The 22,897-nt window shown below is 39.1% G+C and overlaps 1 protein-coding gene across 1 annotated transcript in view; it reads right to left on the bottom strand.

The window, feature by feature from the left end:
• Positions 1-22,128, bottom strand: part of LOC109875343 (contactin-associated protein-like 2) — a 77,528-nt gene extending 55,400 nt beyond the window's left edge. Inside the window, exon 1 of the mRNA XM_031810695.1 lies at positions 21,687-22,128. Coding sequence (XP_031666555.1) covers positions 21,687-21,768 — 82 coding nt within the window. The 5' untranslated portion in view covers positions 21,769-22,128. The remainder of the gene's footprint in view (positions 1-21,686) is intronic.
• Between the last annotated feature and the right edge of the window lie 769 nt (positions 22,129-22,897).

Raw genomic sequence — 22,897 nt, 5'->3', positions numbered from 1 at the left:
CACAGCCAAGGTAAAAATCAACGATTCCAACATGGATGGTCTCCTCAAGGAAAACAGGACTTTAAGAAGTCGCTAGTAAACATACAAAGTCGTAGCATGCGTGAAAATATATTTTTTTCTGTGATTCCTGAGGACGCATCCAATAGTCCAGAGGGCGCGATCAGAGAATTCATGCAATCTGCCTTGAAACTTCGTATAGAGACTGTAAAGAAGGTGGCTTTCTACTGAGTACACACACTTGGAGCTCGGAGCGACAAGACCAAGGGTCTCCAAACGATCATCGCAAAATTTGAACACTACCAACAAAAGGAGCTGATCAAAAGGAGGGAAGGGAGCTAAAAGACAGGGACCAAATTCAGTCTCAATTACCAATTTCCAAGGGAGATAAACAAACATCATAAGAGACTGTGTCCGGTACAAAGGCAACAGAGGGAGAAGGTTAAGTGTGCCTTTATCATTGTGGACAAACTCTTTATAGATGGACAGCTATTCCGAGACAGCTCCATAACACCATGGCTGTACTAAATTCTACAGGGAATTCAGGTTACAAAAAAAGAAAGTATGGAAACTATAAAAATACCTGAACATCATGAAGTGGATATGAACACACACGTACTCAATTACATGCTCGATTACACATATGGACTTATATACACACACACACCTGATCTCGCAATCTTCTCTCACTTTTCTCTCTCTATTGTCGAGAACTGTTTTATAATTTAATATGTTTTTTGTTTGTCTATCTTTTTTATGTATTTGTCTACAAGTTTATATGTTTAAACAAGCAAGGGGAAGATATCAGAATAGAGGCATTGGGGAATAATAACATTCTACAGAATACATTTGTACTGTAGTGAAGCCGTCTCTAGAGTAATGCAAGGTCTTGTTCATGATCATGTGAAACGTCAATTGCTATGTAAATGCTGGGATATGTTTTTCAATGATGTTAAAGGTAATTATGATGCAACTATGATGGTGATATGATATGGATTACAATTATCATCATGAATATTAAGGCTATACGCACTACATGTTACACACAGACACTCAACCATGCAAATTGGCAGAGTTATTATTTATTTGGACAGCACACAGTCTTACTCTTATTGCAGACATCGTACACACTCACTAAATCACATCCAATATCATACTCAACCTACTTTACTACACACATATCTTGTCTCAATGTTCTACCATCTGTGGCATTGGCTCACAGGTAAACAGGCAAGGGAATAAAACAAATATTGCTCAAACCTATTTCTTGAATTCTAAATATCAGACATTTGAAAGCTCTAATTTTGACCGTCATAATACCTCTGATGGCAGTAACTTTACAAGCACTAATTATGGTCAGTTTAGACTGAGAATAGTATCTAGTTATGGTAAGGGGTGAAAAAAGTATAGCCAGTTATAACTAATGGTTTATCAGATTATAAAAAAAGAAGATCAGTCTTTACATCACTAAAAGAAAAGGAATATAACATATACTGTTTACAGGAAACTCACTCTACATCCGTAGATGAAGTTGTGTGGAAAAAGGAATGGGGTGATGAAATAATTTTCTGTCATGGACAAAGGAACTCAAAAGGTGTGATGATATTAATTAACAAGAATTTCGATCTCAATGTGCAAATAGTCAGGAATGATTCGTAAGGAAGGTGGATCTTTTTGAATATGAAAGTGGACAAAAAAAAGATTTGGCTCATTAATCTATATGGTCCAAATCAGGATGATCCATAATTCTTCGAAAACATTTATACAAGTTTTTGAACTTACAGGCAACAAATTAATTATCATATCATTATGGTAGGAGAATATAAAACAGTGTTAAGTACCTCAATGGACAGTAATCACTCGACAAACTACCATCACAGTGCCCTTAAGGAACTCACAAATATTATGGACACATTAGAAATAGTGGATATTTGGAGACTAAAAAAATCCCAACCAAGTGAGATAATCATGGAGGAGACTTAATCAAGCTAGTCGTCTTGACTACCTTTTTGCCTCTTTCTTGCATCAAATAAGTTAGAGGAAAAACAAAAAGAACTGGAGGAACTTCTTCAAGAACGATCTAATGTAATCTATTACAGAAATAAAGCAAATTGGATGGAATATGGAGAAAAATGCACAAAATTCTTCCTGATCTCCAGTACAGGAACGATAACAAAAGAATTTGCAGAAACTCGTTACTGTAGACGGAATCATCGATGATTCTCCAAATTATATTTTAAAAGAGGAAGCTAAATATTTTAGGCAGATGTTCTCTTTTCAGTCTTATCCTCTCCCACTGAATGAAGATCTCAGGTTCAGGAATGGCTGATTTTGCATAGCATTGATCTATTATTGACCCTAGAAATATTCCTTTTATGAGATCTGGAGAGACCGGGTCAGTCAATTACTAATATACTAATACTCTTAGTAAAAGTATTTATCATCAACTCGCAATCTGTGGATTCTGTGATCTGTGGATGCTGTGATGTTTAACGTACAATTTCAATCTAATCAAATGATTAGATAGATTGAAATTGTACGTTAAACATCACAGCATAGTTGACAGATAAATGTTACGTAGAAATCCGAAGAGGGTGGCCAGCAGAGATAGGTGGGATGGGCTGAGGGAAGCTGAGGGTTGGGATGTGGAATTGTAGACAAGTGGGAGTGGAGTAGCTGTGTGGGAGATGGTCAAAGATAAAAGTAAAAAAATCACAATAAAACAGAATTAAAAGTATGTTTGAATGCCTGAGGCTGATGCTGTGCAGGTGTTTGAACCCTTGCATATATATATATATATATATATATATATATATATATATATATATATATATATATATATATATATAAAAAAGAAATGTTTTACCTTTATTTAACCAGGCAAGTCAGTTAAGAACACATTCTTATTTTCAATGACGGCCTGGGATAACAGGAGGTTAACTGCCTGTTCAAGGGCAGAACGACAGATTTGTACCTTGTCAGCTCGGGGGTTTGAACTCACAACCTTCCGGTTACTAGTCCAACGCTCTAACCACTAGGCTACGCTGCCGCCCCGGCAGCAAGAACACATATACATGTAATAGTGCCGGAAGTGCACACAAAATTATACAATTGGCATTGTTGTTATGATTTTAGTTGTCCTTTCTTGTGTCTTTTTCTTTCTTCTCTTTAGTTCATTCTCTTGGTTGTTGGTGCATTGGGGGTTCTTGGGGGAATGGAATTATATGTATTTTTTATTCTTGGGGGGACTGTAGGAGGGGTCTCAAATGGTTGAGGGACAGCTATTGGGGAACTGTGGGGGGGATCTCGGAGGGTTCGGGTTCACGTTTTTTGGCCTGGTGGGAGATCTGTCCATGTGCCCTTGAGCAGGGCATTGACCCTGGATGCTTCTGTGTGTCGCTCTGAATGGGAGTCTGTTATGGTGTAGTTGTTGAGTGGCTTCACTGCAAGTATATTGTATGTTTCGGATATTCCATAAAATAAGATAAAAAATAAAATACTTTTTTTTTTAAACAATGCAAATAAAACAAACAAAATACACTATCTGTTGGGGGCACGTAAAACGTCTGCCTTCTCCTCAGGCGCCATCTTATTGTCTAAGAGACTAACAGACTCCTAGTGTAACTTTTGCTAATGGCTCAATATTGCTTGGCTACAGAGGTCAATGGTAAGAATTCGGGGCTGCATTTCAAAACTCACTGCACACTCTACAATCTCATTAACTACAGGCCTCCAAATCAACATGCACCATGCACTCATGTTTAATTGGAGCTGTAGAGGTCAACATCATTTCCAAAAGTGAATTATCACTCTTGAATCTGTAGCCATAAGCCAGATACATTTAATAGACTTCAAAAGCAACGTTATAGACTTAAGGAAAGGTTTCACTGCTCCTTTACTAACAAACTATGAGATGTAGATTCAGATTTTAGTGATGTGGCTACCTCCCACCAAATTTGGTATTTCTATAACATCTGAATAACTCCGCTGTCTACATTCCTTAGGTTACCCTAAACAACAAACCAACTGCTTGGCAACTGCTTGGTAAATAATGCGAGAATAGTGTCAATATATCCAATATCAAATTGACTTGGATAAAAGGCTTTGCGTGATGTAGTGCATACAAATGTACTTTTTCGCTTAATTTTTCATATACCAAATAAAAATCTAAATTTCAATGCGTTTCCATTGCATGGAAATTACGCAAGGCTGAAATGCGGTCACTCTTACCGATAGTTAAGTCACAAAAACTGTTGCGTTTACAGCAGATGTGTCTGGTTTAGGCGTGTGCGCTCTAGCCAGCAGATACAGTGCGTGTATAGCAGATACAGTGCGGGTAGGGTAGTCTACGTGACGAGAATATTTTTAATTGTCAAAAGGCAGCCAAACCTCGATCATCATGTCTCCAGAATAAGACCCTCGATATTTATTGGAAAGGAGCATCAAGATCGCTGTGCACTTTCACCACCCTGTGAAGTTCATAAGATATTTCATCTGTGGCATTATAACCTGTATGGTTTCCCGAGTCATAGTGGGAGGACCACACACAATATCATCGCGTGACTCCAAGTTTACTTCGATATGATGGTTATTATATCAATATTTGCACATAGCGGCATTTCCACCACCATTTCTTGTATACTTAATTTGACTGACACAAAAAGATCCCACCATGTCCAACAAACGTGGTCCAACAAACGTGTCGGCATTTATAAAATATATTTATTTGATTCGATATGAGTTTACTCACATAAAAACTGGATGGAAACGTGGTTTATGACACTAGACAAGGACCAATGTGATTGTGGACATCTGAATCACCTACAGTAAGAATGTTGCTGGACCACTGAGTGCCTAAGGAGTTATATTGATTGTTTGTTACTTTCCCTTCATTTGCCTCAATTAACATTTAACAGAAAATTGCCTCCATCAAAGTGTCTGCCCAGACTGACAAAGAAGGAATGCTTTTTGTTTGATAGAAATGCAAAAGAACAAATTTCCTCTTTATATTTTGACAGGTGGAGATGGAATGTGTGTAGCCCCTCACAACAGAATAAAGATATCCAGACAACAAACACTTTCTAAGACCCAAGAAACCTAATAATTATTTGTGGATGAAAAATGTTGAAACACACTGCCATGTTATAGAAAATACCCCACTGCTTTCCAAGACAGATTTTGTCAACAACGTTTTGAGAGCAGAACTTGAAAGTGGAAGAACTTCATCACAATACTGTAGCTTTGGCATTACGAAAGTTTTCTATACACCAGATTAGGTCATACACCGAGTGTTGACTGAGTTTTACTCATCATCTGTGAGCAAATATTGTGCTGTATGCACACCCACCTACCCACACACACACACACACACACACACACGTCTTGTATCATGACCGTCTGTTGTAGTGAGATTGTGCCAGATGGTTGAACATACATTAAGTGAACCAGATGAATTCCTTGGCATGGCTTAGATGCTGACAGCTCATTTCTCAGACTGCTGTTCATCTACTGTAGCTGTGGGCTGAGCCCAGATCTCCCCATCTCTGATGTAGACAGTCCAATGTTATTGATTTGGCAACAGAGCCTAAGTGCAGTCTCCTGTGATAGCCTCATTTCTGCTAAGAGCACAACGAAGACCTTCAATATCAGCAGCAGCAAGGCCCACTCTCATCTCATGTCTAGGACTGGCAGTACACATTTTCCTTAAACATAGGGAGAATAATTCCAGCAGCCTTGTGGCTATAGTAGCACAACATTAACAAACATTGAGCTTACATGAAAACAAATTAATTGAGGGCGATGACTACAGGGGAGCTGATGTTTCAAAATGGCCACTGGATATTCTGTACATCAGCTCGTTTTCCTTATTGGTAATTTCTTGTCTAACAGTGCATGAGCTGCTGAGTTTTGTTTTAGTGGAGAATAGGCAGTTTATTCTATTTACATCACATGGAACTAGGCCTATATTACCACATCTATCTACACAAAACATTAGTAGTAATGTGGTTAATGGTGACTATAGCCACACGCCCACTAGCTATCATCAAGCTACGCCTAAGGCTTATAGTCAGACACAACATTTCTTCATTTTATGAAGCAATTTAAAACCGGAAGACTCCTAAATATTCAAGACAATGTTGATGGGGATAGGCTAATGAATTGGGTCCACCATGTAATGCTCCTTTAATTAGTTGATGACCCATGTCTTTTTGCTGTGCCAAGGTCAGTGACACAATGGTAGAGTCGCTACGGTAATACACTGAGAAGTGTGGCATGTTAATCAGACCGCTCACTCGCCCACATAAAAAATAATTCTGTTTACTATAGAACTTACTATAGGATTCTGTAGTAAACTGTAGAATCCCAAACTACACACTGTACTATCCCTTGATCATGGGTAGTACTTACCTTAGAATGTTGTAGTATACTATATAATTCTATACTACCCACTGTAGTATCCCTCGATCGTGTAATGCTTACTATGATATAACTAGTATACTTTAGTATTCACTATAGTGTTTAATGGGCATGACTGTAGAACTGTATAGTGTAGTATTCAATGTAGTGCTTTTCCGGACATTACTAGGATACTGTAGTATTTACTTAAGTGTCTTTGTGGACAACATGACTAGTATATTGTTTTAATTAGAGGTCGACCGATTAATCGGAATGAGCGATTAATTAGGGCCGATTTCAAGTTTTCATAACAATCGGAAAATCTGTATTTTTGGGCGCCGATTTAAAAAAAAAAATCGTAGCTTTTTTACATACCACCACAGTCAGAGGCTGGCACTAAGACAGTATTGAATGAGCTGTATTCTGCCATAAGCAAACAAGAGAACGCTCACCCAGAGGCGGCGCTCCTAGTAGCCAGGGACTTTAATGCAGGGAAACTTAAATCCCTTTTACCAAATTTCTATCAGCATGTTAAATGTGCAACCAGAGGGAAAAAAACTGGACCACATTTACCCCACACACAGAGACGCATACAAAGCTCTCCCTCGACCTCCATTTGGCAAATCTGATCATAATTATATACTCCTGATTCCTGCCTACAAGCAAAAATTTAAGTAGGAAGCACCAGTGACTAGGTCAATAAAAAAATTGGTCAGATGAAGCAGATGCTAAGCTACAGCACTGTTTTGCTAGCACACACTGGAATATGTTCTGTGATTCCTCCAATGGCATTGAGGAATACACCACATCAGTCATTGGCTTCATCAATAAGTGCATCGATGACGTCGTCCCCACAGTGACCTTTTGTACTAGAGGTCGACCGATTAATCAGAATGGACGATTAATTAGGGCCCATTTCCCGTTTTCATAACAATCGGAAATCGGTATTTTTGGGCTCCGATTTGAAAGAAAAATATATATATATTTTTTTTTACACCTTTTATTTAACTAGGCAAGTCAGTTAAGAACACATTCTTATTTTCAATGACGGCCTAGGAACGGTGGGTTAACTGCCTCGTTCAGGGGCAGAAAGACAGATTTTCACCTTGTCAGCTCGGGTAATCCAATCTTGCAACCTAACATTTAACTAGTCCAACGCAATAACGACCTGCATCTCTCTCGTTGCACTCCACAAGGAGACTGCCTGTTACGCAAATGCAGTAAAGCCAGGTAAATTGCTAGCTAGCATTAAACTTACCTTGTAAAAAACAATCAATCATAATCACTAGTTAACTACACATGGTTGATATTACTAGACATTATCTAGCGTGTCCTGTGTTGCATGTAATCTGACTAAGCATACAATTATCTAAGTATCTGACTGAGCGGTGATAGGCAGAAGCAGGCGTAAACATTCATTCAAACAGCACTTTCGTGCCTGTTGCCAGCAGCTCTTCGTTGTGCGTCAAGCATTGCGCTGTTTATGACTTCAAACCTATCAACTCCCGAGATGAGGCTGGTGTGACCGAAGTGAAATGGCTGGCTAGTTAGCGCGCGCTAATAGCGTTTCAAACTTCACTCGCTCTGAGCCTTGGGGTGGTTGTTTCCCTTGCTCTGCATGGGTAACGCTGCTTCGATGTGGTGGCTATTGTCGTTGTGTTGCTGGTTCGAGCCCAGGGAGGAGCGAGGAGAGGGACGGAAGCTATACTGTTACACTGGCAATGCTAAAGTGCCAATAAGAACATCCAATAGTCAAAGGTTAATGAAATATAAATGGTATAGAGGGAAATAGTCCTATAATAACTACAACCTAAAACCAGTTTTCATATGTTCTCATGTTCTGAGCAAGGAACTCAAACGTTAGCTTTCTTACATAGCACATATTGCACTTTTACGTTCTTCTCCAACACTTCGTTTTTGCATTATTTAAACCAAATTGAACATGTTTTATTATCTACTTGAGACTAAATTGAGTTTGATGTATTATATTAAGTTAAAATAAGTGTTAATTCAGTATTGTTGTAATTGTCATTATTTCAAATACTTAAAAAAAAATTACAATTAAAATCGGCATCGGCTTTTTTGGTCCTCCAATAATCAGTATCGGCATTGAAAAGTCATAATCGGTCGACCTCTAGTTTTAACACCTGCCGACTAGGTTTAACTAAAATGGCACAACTACCAGACTATACGAGTCACTGTTTAATGAGGGGAACATCTCAACCAGACCAGAACATAAGACACCGGTTCTTGACAGACCAATTGAGTTGGGTCAACAGTTCTAAGCAATACAATGGACCAGACAACACTTTGCTCTACTCAGACAATCATAAATACTTAGTACTTCAAGTCACATATCATTTCATCAAAGAGGATAATATAATATTTATGATTGTATGATTGCCTAGTTAAAAAAGAAGTTGACCTAGCCACTATCTGGGTATGTATTACTGGTTGTCTGGTTATTGTTGATTATTTATACTTGTAAAGCCAAAATGAACTGCCGGTTGGTTTTTAATCTTTGCACAGAATTCCTTGTTCTGTGACATGGATGTGGGGGAGGGCATCGTGGGAGGTGTGCCCTTAACCATCTCTATAGTCACAGGAGGACAGAGGGCACTCTATAAAATTCTATGGCAAGGTATCAAATCAAATTTTATTTGTCACATACACATGGTTAGCAGATGTTAATGCGAGTGTAGCGAAATGCTTGTGCTTCTAGTTCCGACAATGCAGTAATAACCAACAAGTAATCTAGCTAACAATTCCAAAACTACTACCTTATAGACACAAGTGTAAGGGGATAAAGAATATGTACATAAAGATATATGAATGAGTGATGGTACAGAGCAGCATAGGCAAGATACAGTAGATGGTATTGAGTGCAGTATATACATATGAGATGAGTATGTAAACAAAGTGGCATAGTTAAAGTGGCTAGTGATACATGTATTACATAAAGATGCAGTAGATGATATAGAGTACAGTATATACATATACATATGAGATGAATAATGTAGGTTATGTAACATTATATTAGGTAGCATTGTTTAAAGTGGCTAGTGATATATTTTACATAATTTCCCATCAATTCCCATTATTAAAGTGGCTGGAGTTGAGTCAGTGTGTTGGCAGCAGCCACTCAATGTTAGTGGTGGCTGTTTAATCAGTCTGATGGCCTTGAGATAGAAGCTGTTTTTCAGTCTCTCGGTCCCAGCTTTGATGCACCTGTACTGACCTCGCCTTCTGGATGATAGCGGGGTGAACAGGCAGTGGCTCGGGTGGTTGTTGTCCTTGATGATCTTTATGGCCTTCCTGTGACATCGGGTGGTGTAGGTGTCCAGGAGGGCAGGTAGTTTGCCCCCGGTGATGTGTTGTGCAGACCTCACTACCCTCTGGAGAGCCTTACGGTTGTGGGCGGAGCAGTTGCCGTACCAGGCGGTGATACAGCCCGACAGGATGCTCTCGATTGTGCATCTGTAGAAGTTTGTGAGTGCTTTAGGTGACAAGCCAAATTTCTTCAGCCTCCTGAGGTTGAAGAGGCGCTGCTGCGCCTTCTTCACGATGCTGTCTGTGTGGGTGGACCAATTCAGTTTGTCTGTGATGTGTACGCCGAGGAACTTAAAACTTACTGCCCTCTCCACTACTGTTCCATCGATGTGGATAGGGGGGTGTTCCCTCTGCTGTTTCCTGAAGTCCACAATCATCTCCTTAGTTTTGTTGACTTTGAGTGTGAGGTTATTTTCCTGACACCACACTCCGAGGGCCCTCACCTCCTCCCTGTAGGCCGTCTCGTCGCTGTTGGTAATCAAGCCTACCACTGTTGTGTCGTATTTATATGGGCATGTTCGAAAGTGCCTCTTTTCAATCCGGGTCCTTCACCCAGACAGAGCTGAGTAGTTGAGCGCGACAAACAACTCTCACAAAAAACAACCAGTACGCGTCATCGAAATGTGAGTACAAGCCTTTCATCTTATAAAAGAGGACTCTCTCGCCATTGTTTGTTTTGTATAGTTGATTTCGGCCACTAATGGCTGCGAAATGCTAACGGCTCAGTCAAACAGTTATTTTCAATTGACTGTTCTCTTTGGTACTTGTAGTGTTAATAGACACATGCTTATAAGTTTTGCACTTTTTGTGCATTGCCTTTTGATATGCTAATTAGGCTTAATTTATGGCTATGCTTGCTACTTTTGTTAGCTTTATATTGTTTATTATGCTATGCATGTAGCCATTGATTAAATTATCCTGCTACTGTATAACTTCGGCCTAACATGCAGCATGCCACTGCACCTCTTTCTGAAGTTCATTGTTGACTGCTGCTATATTTATGCATAGTTTTCCAAATGTAAATGCTTATTGCATATTGTCAATGATTATTGACATTAATGGACAATTAATTATGTATTTTCATTGCTGTTATGGCATGTTATTTGTACCTTGCTGTTTCTCCTTTTTAGATCAACCATACTCCATACAAAGCCAACCAAGTCTCAAGACCAGTCTCAACTGTCAATCATTCCATGTATCATCTCAGTGCCTGAATCTATAAAGCCTCAAACTGAACTGCATTACTGCCTCCGCCTGCTCTTCAACTAGAGTCCCACAGTAGAAGGCATCACCAGAACTCTCCCCTAAACCTCAATCGTTACAATCTTGTAACTGAAGTATATTGAGTGACCAGATAGGAACCAAAGGTTTTGTCAGTGTTTCCCTCGGAACCCTTATTATGGGAGGACATGCAGGGAATGTATAAAAGCACCCCTTAGTCTGCAAAAACACTACAATAAATACTGCAATATACTAGCAATTTTCACAAAAACAATACTGCAGTATGTATACTAGTCATATCTGCAAAAACACTCAAGTCTGCAGAAACACTACAGTGAATAGCAAATATAGTAATACTACAGTATATAGACAATAGTATAAGACTGGAACACAAGTACTGTGTTGTAAAGTATTTGTTACATTTTAAATGCATTGCAGGACAGGACAAGGGTCCAATTCATGCACTTATCAAGAGAACATCCCTACTCCCGCTGATCTGGCGGTGTCACTAAACACATGCTTTGTAAATTGTTGGAGTGTGCCCCTGGCTATCTGTATTACGATTCTTTTTTTACTAGAAAATAGTGCTGTCTGGTTTGCTTAATAGAAGGAATTTGAAATGATTTATACTTTTACATTTGATACTTAGGTATCAAAGTAAATGTAATTGCTAAAATATACTTAAGTATATTTAAAATCAAATACTTTGACTTGCGTAGTATTTTACTGGGCGACTTACACTTTTAATTTAGTATTTTTTTTATTAAGGTACTGTATCTTTACTTTTACTCATGTATGACAATTGGGTACTTTTTATACCACTGCATAAATCATGGGTTAGATTCAATATGTCACTGTGGAGCTTCTGACTTTCTGGTCCTTATTAGCACAGCCAAAGCCGAGACTGCAGCTGAGCTGTTATTGGAGCATGGCCTCCGCTTAAACTAATGGAATGGCATGTTTTGTCACCTCCAATGTATGTGTTCAATGATATGGATCTATGCAGCGGTACATAGGCTATGTACATTGACCTTGTTCAAAGATTTTTCTGCGTCAAACTAGGTAGCTATTGTATTGATGGTATTCCAGAGAGGGAGAGAGAGTGGAAATTAGCTGTCTATAGGCTTCTGTCCTTCTCTTCCCCTGTTATTTTTCAACAATGAGTGAATGGCACTATGATGCCACACGTGCAGACAATACTAAACAGTACAGTAGGCCCCTGCAAAGCCAATGAGTGTCGCAAGGACACTTGCTCACAGGATTAATATAAAAGTAGAAAAAGAAAGTGTTGGAGCAGATTTAATTCACTATAGCAGCAAATGAAGCTCTAAGAATAATTATTCTCAGTGGGACCATTACTGTACTTTCATTCTGCTGTGATAATGAATTAGCTACTACTCATTGAGCACCAAGTCTTAGCTCTCTGAGCGGAAAATTATAGAAGCTAAATCATTTATTCTGCTGGGAAGTTTGATCGAGTGATGTTTGAATGTTGAACTGTATTGTAGAACACATTGAAAACATCAGAGAACAGGGATACCAAATTGAAATGTGGCAGCAAATCACAATTTGACACATTTTTATTCACGGTGGAGCAATTCTGCTTCAAATGACATATTGCTCCGTTACATGTCAGTCAAAATGACATATTTACATTTCCTTGCCTTTTTAGATTAGTTTGAACAAAAGCAACAAGCTTTCAGAAGCCATCCCGGTGAGATTTGCAGAGAGTAACCAAGCATCAAATTAAACACGCTCCTTCTACCTACTGCTGTCCTTCAAAGGAAATGGGTATTTTTGAGTGTTTAAATAACTCTCAAGATGCTGCTCCTTAACACCACAACGCTAGATGCACAAACACCACTCGATCATTGCCAATTTAGACACAGGACTTTGCAGGAGTGGTAATATATTTGTTACATCTGAATTCAGTAACTGCTGCTATATAGGTACTGTATACTGTACCTACAGTTGTTGGAATGTCTACTTTGAGTTGATGAGGCCAATTCTTCTGCCAAGGAGTTCAAGTTCGTCCAGAAGGCAAGGTCAGTACAGGTGCATCATCGCTGGGACAGAGACAGAAGCTGTTTTTCAATCTCAAGGCCATCAGACCGTTAAATAGCCATCACTAGCCGGCTACCAGTTACTCAACCCTGCACCTTAGAGGCTGCACCCTATATACATGACATGGAATCACTGGTCACTTGAATGTTTACATACTACCATACTCATTTCATATGTATATACTGTATTCTATTCTACTGTATTTTAGTCAATGGCACTCCGACATTGCTCATCCTAATATTTATATATTTCTTATTTCCATTCTTTCAGATGTGTGAATTGTTAGATATTACTGCACTGTTGGAGCTAGGAACACAAGAATTTCGCTACACCTGCAATAACATCTGCTAAATATGTGTTTGTGACCAATAAAATTTTATTTGATCTACGGGTGATATTCTGTCAAAGAAATGGATGTGACATAGATCAATAATGGACGCCTTCTAAGAACTGGAATAACCAGGAAAATAATTCTGTTAATATCGCAGACATAAATTGGGTGGGTCTAAACGTAATATGAATTCCTCCTCGATAGTAATGCAGGTGGAGATATCAGAGAATATGAGTCTGAATGGATATGAGGAGAGGGGAATCAAAAAGCTAATTTAAATAGAGAAATATGACAAGGTTTATTTACAGTCATCTCATTAAGTATCTCAGATCAGTGGTTCCTGATCTGTGGGGCGCAGGGGGGCACCATAAATGTTGTTGTAATGTGTGAGTTATTCAAATATCACATGTACACATATTAGACATGGCAAAATGTATAGAATTGCTAGACAATTAGCTTTAAAACTGCATAATTTTCTCTGCACTCTATGACAAAATATGTAGAATTGCAGGAAATAAGCTTACAGGTAAAGCTGTAAAACCTCTCTCCACCAGTAAGAGGCGTGATAACAGTTTGCGTCATGAACGTGGCAGGTGCGGAATGTTCCCCAATACTGGAAGGGGGGCCTGAGTTAAAACGTTTGGGAACCCCCGTCTTGCAAGCTCAATGAATGTTTTCTTTCAGTTATCATTTATTTTGCCCCCCATCCCATACTAGATGTGAACTCCAAAATACATTCAAACTATAATTACCATCTTCTCATACAATTATCTGTATGCATCATTTAACTATCTATTAACACACAAGAATAGAAAAAAAATAGCCCACTTCTGCATCACATTAAACCACTATGCTACTGCTACAGTATGAAAAACATTTGGTTTAAAATGTGCAATAAAAAGGGGACAGTAATTAATGAGACAGGTTTTTGTTTACCAGTAAACCAGAGCAGTTGCTTTAAAGGGAGTTCTGTGCCTAAAGATCTGTGTCAGAGACATGGTTAGTCCCATATGTACCTCCTTAGTTTAGAGGCAATGGGGCCACACTCAAACACACTCAACTATCCCCATACAATGTTTCAAACAGGATCATGTTTAATACGGACCCAATCATACTGAACACAGCAGCTACAGTTCAACATCATTGTGCATGCTATATTTGATCATGGATTTCATACAAGGCCATGTTTTTGGATAACTCTACTTACAGCAGGAGCTGGCTTTAAGTTAAGCCCCTGAAGCTTGTGGTAAACAAAGCTATTAAATTTCCACTATTTAGCTAACTCAACTGGAGCTACATACAATAAACATATATTTTTACAACCTCCCTAAAATGATGATGTTAAAAAGTTTCGATTTTAATCTCAGATTTCAGTGTTGGGAGTCATCTTGGGAGTCTGACTGACTGACACTCCATATGTTGTGAGTTAATACGGGTGATTACTTTTGTTGTGAACGCTGTCAATTATGCCTCTCCAACCCACAGCCCCATCAAGTGGTAATGACTGAGCTAGGCTTTGAATAGCTCCCTCCTTGGCTCCCTCTCTTTGTTCGACCCAATCATACTGAGCACAGCATCTGCCCGCACTGCTTACAAATGAATACAATTTTTTTACGAAAAACATGGTCTGTCAAAAGCTGGTGATCCGCGGGGAGGTCTGCTGCCTGAAAGCGGGTGCATGAGTGGTTCCTTTTTAATCACCTCTTGCTGGGACTCAGAAACCCCAATGACTCACTTCACAATCACACACAGAGAGTTATGACCAGCAATCAGCCATGGCAAGACATTGTGACTGGGAGTGTGTTTCCTACAGTTTTAACCCCCCATCTCAATCCAAACAACAATGTGATAAATGTGTAATCATTTAAGATATGCATGTATAGAGGCCATGAGGCCAACCTGTCTCCATACGTGCAATGCCAGTAACAGTGGAATAACGGCCATATTTTTCTAGAGATTTAATGTGGTATTGTTATTTTGAGAGCTGATTTGGGGTAGGTCTTTGTTCTGGAGATGTCCACCAAGACTGAACAAAAGGAGGATCCTGGAGAATGGGGGGAGGGTCACGGTAAGGGTCGTCACATGTTTTGACAAATGATGGTGGCAGGTGTCCAGAATCTTAATGAGCTTTCTCATTTGCCTAACAAAAAAACACCAATCTAGAAGTTCATTCTCAAAGGGGGATATGCAGCAAGATTATTATCTGTAGACGCAATCATTATTCCCCTACTTACATGACCCACGCAGCAGCTTCAGTTCAATATTATTGTTAACATTTAGTTATTTATGGTCACAAGTATAAAATCCATACAGCATTTGTAAGGAGTAGTCTCTCTTTCAGACAGTAGAAATCCTCTCTCTTTTGTGCCATATGTTTATTGTACAGTCCATTGCAGGTATTTTATGCCTCAAATATGCATGATTAATTTGTTTTTATAGATCGTTTGGTGAACTAAAGAGAGACCGGACTTGTTTTGGTCTATTCCCTATGGCTTCTCTATGCAGGTCTTTGAGCTACCTTAGTGAGGGTTGACTGGGTTCATTTTGCAATTGGATTTACTTATTTAATTGGCCAAATTGTATTACTCAGATTTTTAGATTTATTTAAATCCTTTAGCCAGGGAAAGTACATCGAGTCTGATGAATTGAGTGATTAGTTCTAAGATTTAATTTCTTGGGTGGAAAAATAAAGAATTTAAACTATACATTGCATTTTTTATTGATCAATCCACTTTTTTAAAGGTCCTGAACAGTCATTCTGAAAAGTACTTTTTCTCTAATGGCTAACTACCAGGAAGTTTGAAAAGACAGGCTGAGTGGGTGGAGAAATTATATTCACGAGCTTGCCTTGACTGACCAGCTCTTTGAAACACCAATGTCAAGCAACTTGGTTGCAATGCAGTAAAATCATCTCAGGCTAATTTGGTGATACACAAAGCAACTCAAACAACACTGAAATTGCACCTATGATATCATTATTTTCATGATTTTTTTTTTTACATGTCTCTTGTGATGCGGTTCACAGCAGCATTGACAGATATTGACTTGACAACAGCATCAAAGTTTTGAACAACCCTCCCCCCCTTTTGTTCCATGCTGTCTGAAGACCTAGCTAGCCAGTAACTAGCTAACACCCGACACAGATGAAGACCTAGCTAGCCAGTAACTAGCTAACACCCGACACAGATGAAGACCTAGCTAGCCAGTAACTAGCTAACACCCGACACAGATGAAAGGAGAAACATATATACACTGAACAAAAATAAACGCAACATGCAATAATTTCAAAGATCTAACTGAGTTACAGTTCATAGAAGGAAATCAGTCAATTTAAATAAATAAATTAGGTCCTAATCTATGGATTTCACATAGTGGGCAGGAGCACAGCCATGGGTGGGCCTGAGTAGGCATATGCCCACCCACTGGGGAATCAGTCCCAGCCAATCAAAATGTCTCTCCACAAAAGGGCTTTATTACAGACAGAAATACTCCTCAGCACCCTAGAGTGTGGCCCCATTGCCTCTAAACTAAGGAAGTACATATGGGACTAACCCATTTTCAGGGATAATTTATTTTAGCTCATGAAAAATGGAAACACTTTATATGTTGCGTTTACATTTTTTGTTCGGTATAAGTATCTTTGCCATAGATTAATAGGGTAAACTTTGAATTATATTTGCCGACCCCCTACAGTCAAATTTTGGCACCAGTAGAGTTGCTATCTCGCTAGTATATAAACCACACCCCTCTGCAAACACACCTTCTCCAATGTTGGTTACAAGGCAGTACTTATTTAAATTAGGTAAGAGAATATCATGTTACCATTGGTGTATTAAAATGAGAGTTAAGGTGATGTCACCTTGTCCTCTTAATAGTGAATCCAAGTGTTTGACATGGGGGAGGGGACCAGTAACTTCATGATCAATTTTATCAATGTAGAAGCAACAGTAATTGTTCATACTTTGGTTATCATACTTTGATCTGGTTTCCTTCAAATAACTAATTTCATGAAAAACATGATTGACTGTTCATGACCTTTAAATGGAATCTTACTGTAGGAAATCATTGACACACAAATGTGACACGTGGCCACAATGAGTCGGTCTTTATGTCCCAGTCATTACAAATACCAAGAGGTCAACACAGAGACATCAATGGAAGCAAAGGGTGATTGGCCCCTGGCTTCCCTTCTCATTAGGCAGGTTTCCATTGACCCAGGTTTATTCGACAAATGCAATGTTGCAAAAAGAATTGTGTCGTGTAATGGAAACAGCAGATACAGGATACATTTTCGAACGATATACATTTTTATGTCTTCGACATGGATGGATTTGTACGGCTGAAATGTGGTCACTCTTACCGATAGTTAAGTCACAAAAACTGTTGCGTTTACAGCAGATGTGTCTGGTTTAGGCGTGTGCGCTCTAGCCAGCAGATACAGTGCGTGTATAGCAGATACAGTGCGTGTATAGCAGATACAGTGCGTGTATAGCAGATACAGTGCGGGTATAGCAGATACAGTGCGGGTATAGCAGATACAGTGCGGGTATAGCAGATACAGTGCGGGTATAGCAGATACAGTGCGGGTAGGCTGTGCGAGTAGGGTAGTCTACATGAGAATATTTGTATTTGTCAAAAGGCAGTCAAGCATCGATCATCATGTAGTTAGACATTTGGATTGAAATGTGGAGTGGAGATTTATAGTTGTGGTGACATCACGTGCACCTTCAAAATTATTTGGAAATCATACTAATTGCGGCAAATGTGAATAAATTATGATTTACAAATCATTTTCAAGGTGCGCGGGGCACGTGATGTCACCACAACTATAAATCTGCACTCCACATTTCAATCCAAATGTCTACTGCTTGCAAAATAAAACTACAAAAATTATGGTTTCTTTGCAGGACAAGAATTGTCCTGACTTTCATGAATGCCTGAATTACATCCCCTTGCTCTTCTGGTTGGCTGGCAAGTTTCACCATCCAATTATTTCAGATCTACAGGAGTGTAAGTTTCACCATGGCACGGCCCATGGCGATACGTTGGCACAGGAGAATTATTAGAACATATGGCAAATATTAGTAAATTGTTGCATTCTACCCATGCTGGCTTTCGTGGGCTACCTGAGACATGAAACAGGTAGGTGGGAGGGCATACAGGCTGTCGACAATTTATTCATGCGCAATTTGCCTTAATGAGTCATGGAAACACTTCAACCACTACATTTTTATTTGACACTGTACTTTTTTGCGAAAGTGTTGTTTTTAGGTGTGACGTCATTACGTCCAGCTGTTTTAATGACACAAGATAGTTAAATGTAAACACACCCTGGAAAGCAATTGTCGCATCTATGTTCTATGCAAACTTTCTAAATGTCGAAAAAAAAAAATGGACAAATTAATGGAAATATAGCTACTGACACAAGGTACTAGCTAAATAACTCATCTGGTTTTACCATGTTAATTTACTAACCCTTATTTAACCACGTAAGTCACTTAAATAACATGATAATCTGTCAGGGAAACCGCTACAATTGAAATCCAATAATATTTCCATAGAAGTTTGGCTTTCAATGTTTATCTAGTCTAACACAATCGGTATAAAGATGTAGATAAGGTAACCAGGTAGTTACAGATAAATCTGATCCGAGACGTTCAGAATGATGAAATCCAACCTTCATTAAATCTAAACTTTCTGCCTCTCCACTCATACAAATAGTGAAAGGTCAGTGCAGGCTGGAGGAAAGCAATTAAATAATGTGTTTAGCAGCTCTAATAGGCACAAACACACAAGCTCTCCCTCTGTTTCTCTCTCCTTCGGTTTCTCTCCCCCTCCATTTCATTTATGAAAACTGAAGGAACATTGCAAACGCAAGTTGTGACGATAATGATAACAACAAGAAGTGTATATTTGGAGTTAAGAAAACTGTATCCTTATGGTGTGGCAAGAGAGTTTTCAAACAGTGTTAGTGAGGTCACTACCTCAGTGAGCTCAGCCTGCAGTCAGCTCTGCCTGTGAAGTCGTGTCAATGGCCAGGCTGTGTTCACTGAGTTTGGGCAAAGTTTTTCTAATTTGTCTGTGTGTTTCTCAACTTTCTATCAGGCATGATGATAAGATAGTTTGCCACTGAAACAAACTTATTTCGCGCACTGAATGAATGGCGAGGGCATAACATCTGAACACTTTACCACAATGTACACAACCTCTTGAATAGACAGAAATGACAGTGAGATTTGTATGGCTTAATTTGGAGGAGCTAATCATCTTTCCCTCTTAGCAGTTATAGAGTATGACAGAAATGACAGGTAATACCCCTTCCTCTGTTAATCAAAAATGATCATGGGTTACAAGCGTCACAGACAAGCATAGGCAGTGCCTCCAATAGGGAAATACATTTGCCAGAATTCCTAATTACTCCTGTCTACAGTGCATTCGGAAAGTATTCAGACCCCTTGGGCAGGGCATGCGGCAAATGTAGGACTAGCTTATTGAGTTGCAGCTGTCAGTGAAAAGCATGAAGATATAGTATCTTGTGTATAATAAAAAAAATTGAGACAAGAAGAAGGGGAGGGGTGTGTGGCGAGGAAATACACCACTATGTATTGTCTGTTAAATAGCCAAATGTAGTGCCAAATATCACTAAGTTATGTGATCTATTTTTTGTTTTATTTCAGTTGATCTGGATGTCTGTTTACTGCTGTCCTGGGACTTCTATGCTCTCATTTCATGGCATCTTAATGTCTCTCTTGCACATGTACATGTGTAAACAGACACATCCACACACAAAATATACTGAACAAAAATATAAATGCAACAATTTCAACGATTTAAATGATGTTCAGTTCATATAAGGAAATCAGTCAATTGAAATCAATTCATTAGGCCCTAATCTATGGATTTCACTTGATTGGCCAGGGGTGCAGCCATGGTGGGCCTGGGCCCACCTACTTGGGAGCCAGGCCCATCCACTTGAGAGCCAAGCACAGCCAATCAGAATTAATTTTACCAGACAAAAGGGCTTTATAACAGACAGACATACTCCTCAGTTTCATCAGCTGTCAAGGTGGCTAGTCACAGACGATCCCGCAGTTGAAGATGCCGGATGTAAAGGTCATGGGCTAGCATAGTTACACGTGGTCTGCGGTTGTGAGGCCAGTTGGACGTACTGCCCAATTCTCTAAAACGATGGAGGCATCTTACGGTAGAGAAATTAATCTTAAATTCTCTGGCAACAGGTCTGGTGGACATTCCTGCAGTCAGCATGCCAATTTCTTGCTCCCTCAAAACTTGAGCCAATGGCATTGTGTTGTGTGACAAAATGCACATTTTAGAGTGACCTTTTATTGTCCCCAGCATAAGGTGCACCTGTTTAATCAGCTTCTTGATATGCCACACCTGTCAGGTGGATGGATTATCTTGGCAATTAAGAAATGCTCACTAACAGGAATTTAAACAAATTGAGAGAAACACGTTATTTCAGCTCATGAAACATGGGACCAACACTTTACATGTTGCATTTATATTTTTATTCAGTATAGATATTGGTTAAATAATGACTTTGATTGTACAGATCTTAATGTTTAACAGTTCCATTTAAAGTTAATGTCACATGGGACCAGCACTCTCACCCAGCCATCATTACAGCTGTGTCAATCCAGTTTATTTTATGCCTGCTATATTGGCTTAGACTAGTTTAGAAATAAAGAGTAAAGCACGCAAAGAGAACTTCCTAAAACACACGCTGTTACGATATCTATCCTTCATATGTATGTATGCACGTTAAATATTAGGCTTAATTAACTCATGATTTATCACAGAATAAAACGACAGTAGGTGTTCTGATCTATACCGTTAAAATAGCATTTTTGAATAAACTTTTTGGAGACTTAAATGTGCCTTCAGTAAAAATAAACTATATTGCAGTACACTGTAATAAAAACCGCATCTCCCGAAACAACTGCAGAAACATGTATCAAGGGGAAGATTATTTCGACACAGACCAAACGTAGCCTGTACTGTAGCCTGCCATTCAGAATCATCTATTGAATCTACGAACGACACAAGGAGTCAGGTCAAATGTAGCCTAATAAGCAGCATAGCCCCATCCCCATAAATAAATACAATAACAGACGATAAGCACTAAAAACACTGAAAACACCGGTATAAGCACTGAAAACACCGGTACTCTTCTACTGCCATGTGTTCCAAGCAGGTCTGATGCCGAAGTGTTAAACACTTTGACGCATAACACTCAGCCTGCAATGACTGCCCTGGTCCTTGTCCTGCACAAGACGGACACAAAGCAACGAAGCTCAGGACATATAGTGTGTGTTAGCCTACTCACTGGATGTTGAAGATGCTGAGCTGAGGCTGCTGATGCAACTGAAGATCCAGAGCAGTAATGTTAGCTCCGGTCCAGGAAGCATCTTCAATTAGACCTTGAAACAAAGAAAATTGTGTCAAGTTGTTGTTTTCCGTTGCCTATGGATGCTTCGTATAGTAACCCGCCTCTCTAGGCGGAAGCAAGCTGAAGACAGCTATCCAGATAGGGCTTTATTAGGTATATAGAAAGTGGCTGCTACCAAGCAATGGCTCGCTTACACGCTGGTGCGCATTATTCGCTACCTCTAGTGTCACCCAGCAAAACTAAACACTTGACAAAAACGGTCCTCTTTTTCAAAGAATATCCTCACGAACCATGTTTTTTCAGTGCACTGCCCCATTAGCTCTAACTGCATTGAGGAATACTCGCTTGCTAATTATGACCGGACAAACAGTGTCGCCGCTGTTCAGGTACTGAATTGGAAATTGTCTTGTTGTTCCCCTTTATTTCGGTGATGGTACGGTCCACCAAACATACACAAGGGGACACGCGTCGGTGAAATAAAATTAAGGCGGAGAACATTTTACTCTGCCACATATAACATTTGGTCCAAGTCTAAAAGAGTTAAGCATACATAGTTATATTTTCAGAGCTGTATATGCTACATTTAGTGTTGCATCATTACGTTTCACTCTGTACAGTATTAAATGAAAAATAATTGTTACTTCTTTAACTTTTTGCAGTGTTGATCAGTAGGCCTATTCTAGAGTTAATTATTTAGAGTAATGTTTACTCACAATATAATTGCAAGAGTTAATTCAACTCCCCTGGAGTCAAACAACACTATATTGAGGGTTACATTGCCATTGTCTGATTTTAAAACAGTTAAGAATTCAATGGCTGTAAGGAGAAAACCCGAGGATAGATCAACAACATTGTTGTTACTCCACAATAATAACATCAATTACAGTGTGAAAAGAAGGAAGCTTGTACAGAATAAAGAATATTCCAAAATATGCATCCTATTTGCAATAAGGCACTAAATAAATACTGCAAAAAATGTGGCAAAGAAATTCACTTTTTGTCCTCAATACAAAGCATTATGTTTAGGGAAAATCCAATCAATCCAACACATCACTGAGTACCACACTCAACACATCACTGAGTACCACACTACATATGTTCAAGCACGGTGGTGGCTGCATCATGTTATGGATATGGTCGTCATCGGC

This window comes from Oncorhynchus kisutch, linkage group LG30 (genome assembly GCF_002021735.2).
Source record: "Oncorhynchus kisutch isolate 150728-3 linkage group LG30, Okis_V2, whole genome shotgun sequence".
Lineage (NCBI taxonomy): Eukaryota > Metazoa > Chordata > Actinopteri > Salmoniformes > Salmonidae > Oncorhynchus > Oncorhynchus kisutch.
This window is presented reverse-complemented; position numbering and strand designations above follow the sequence as displayed.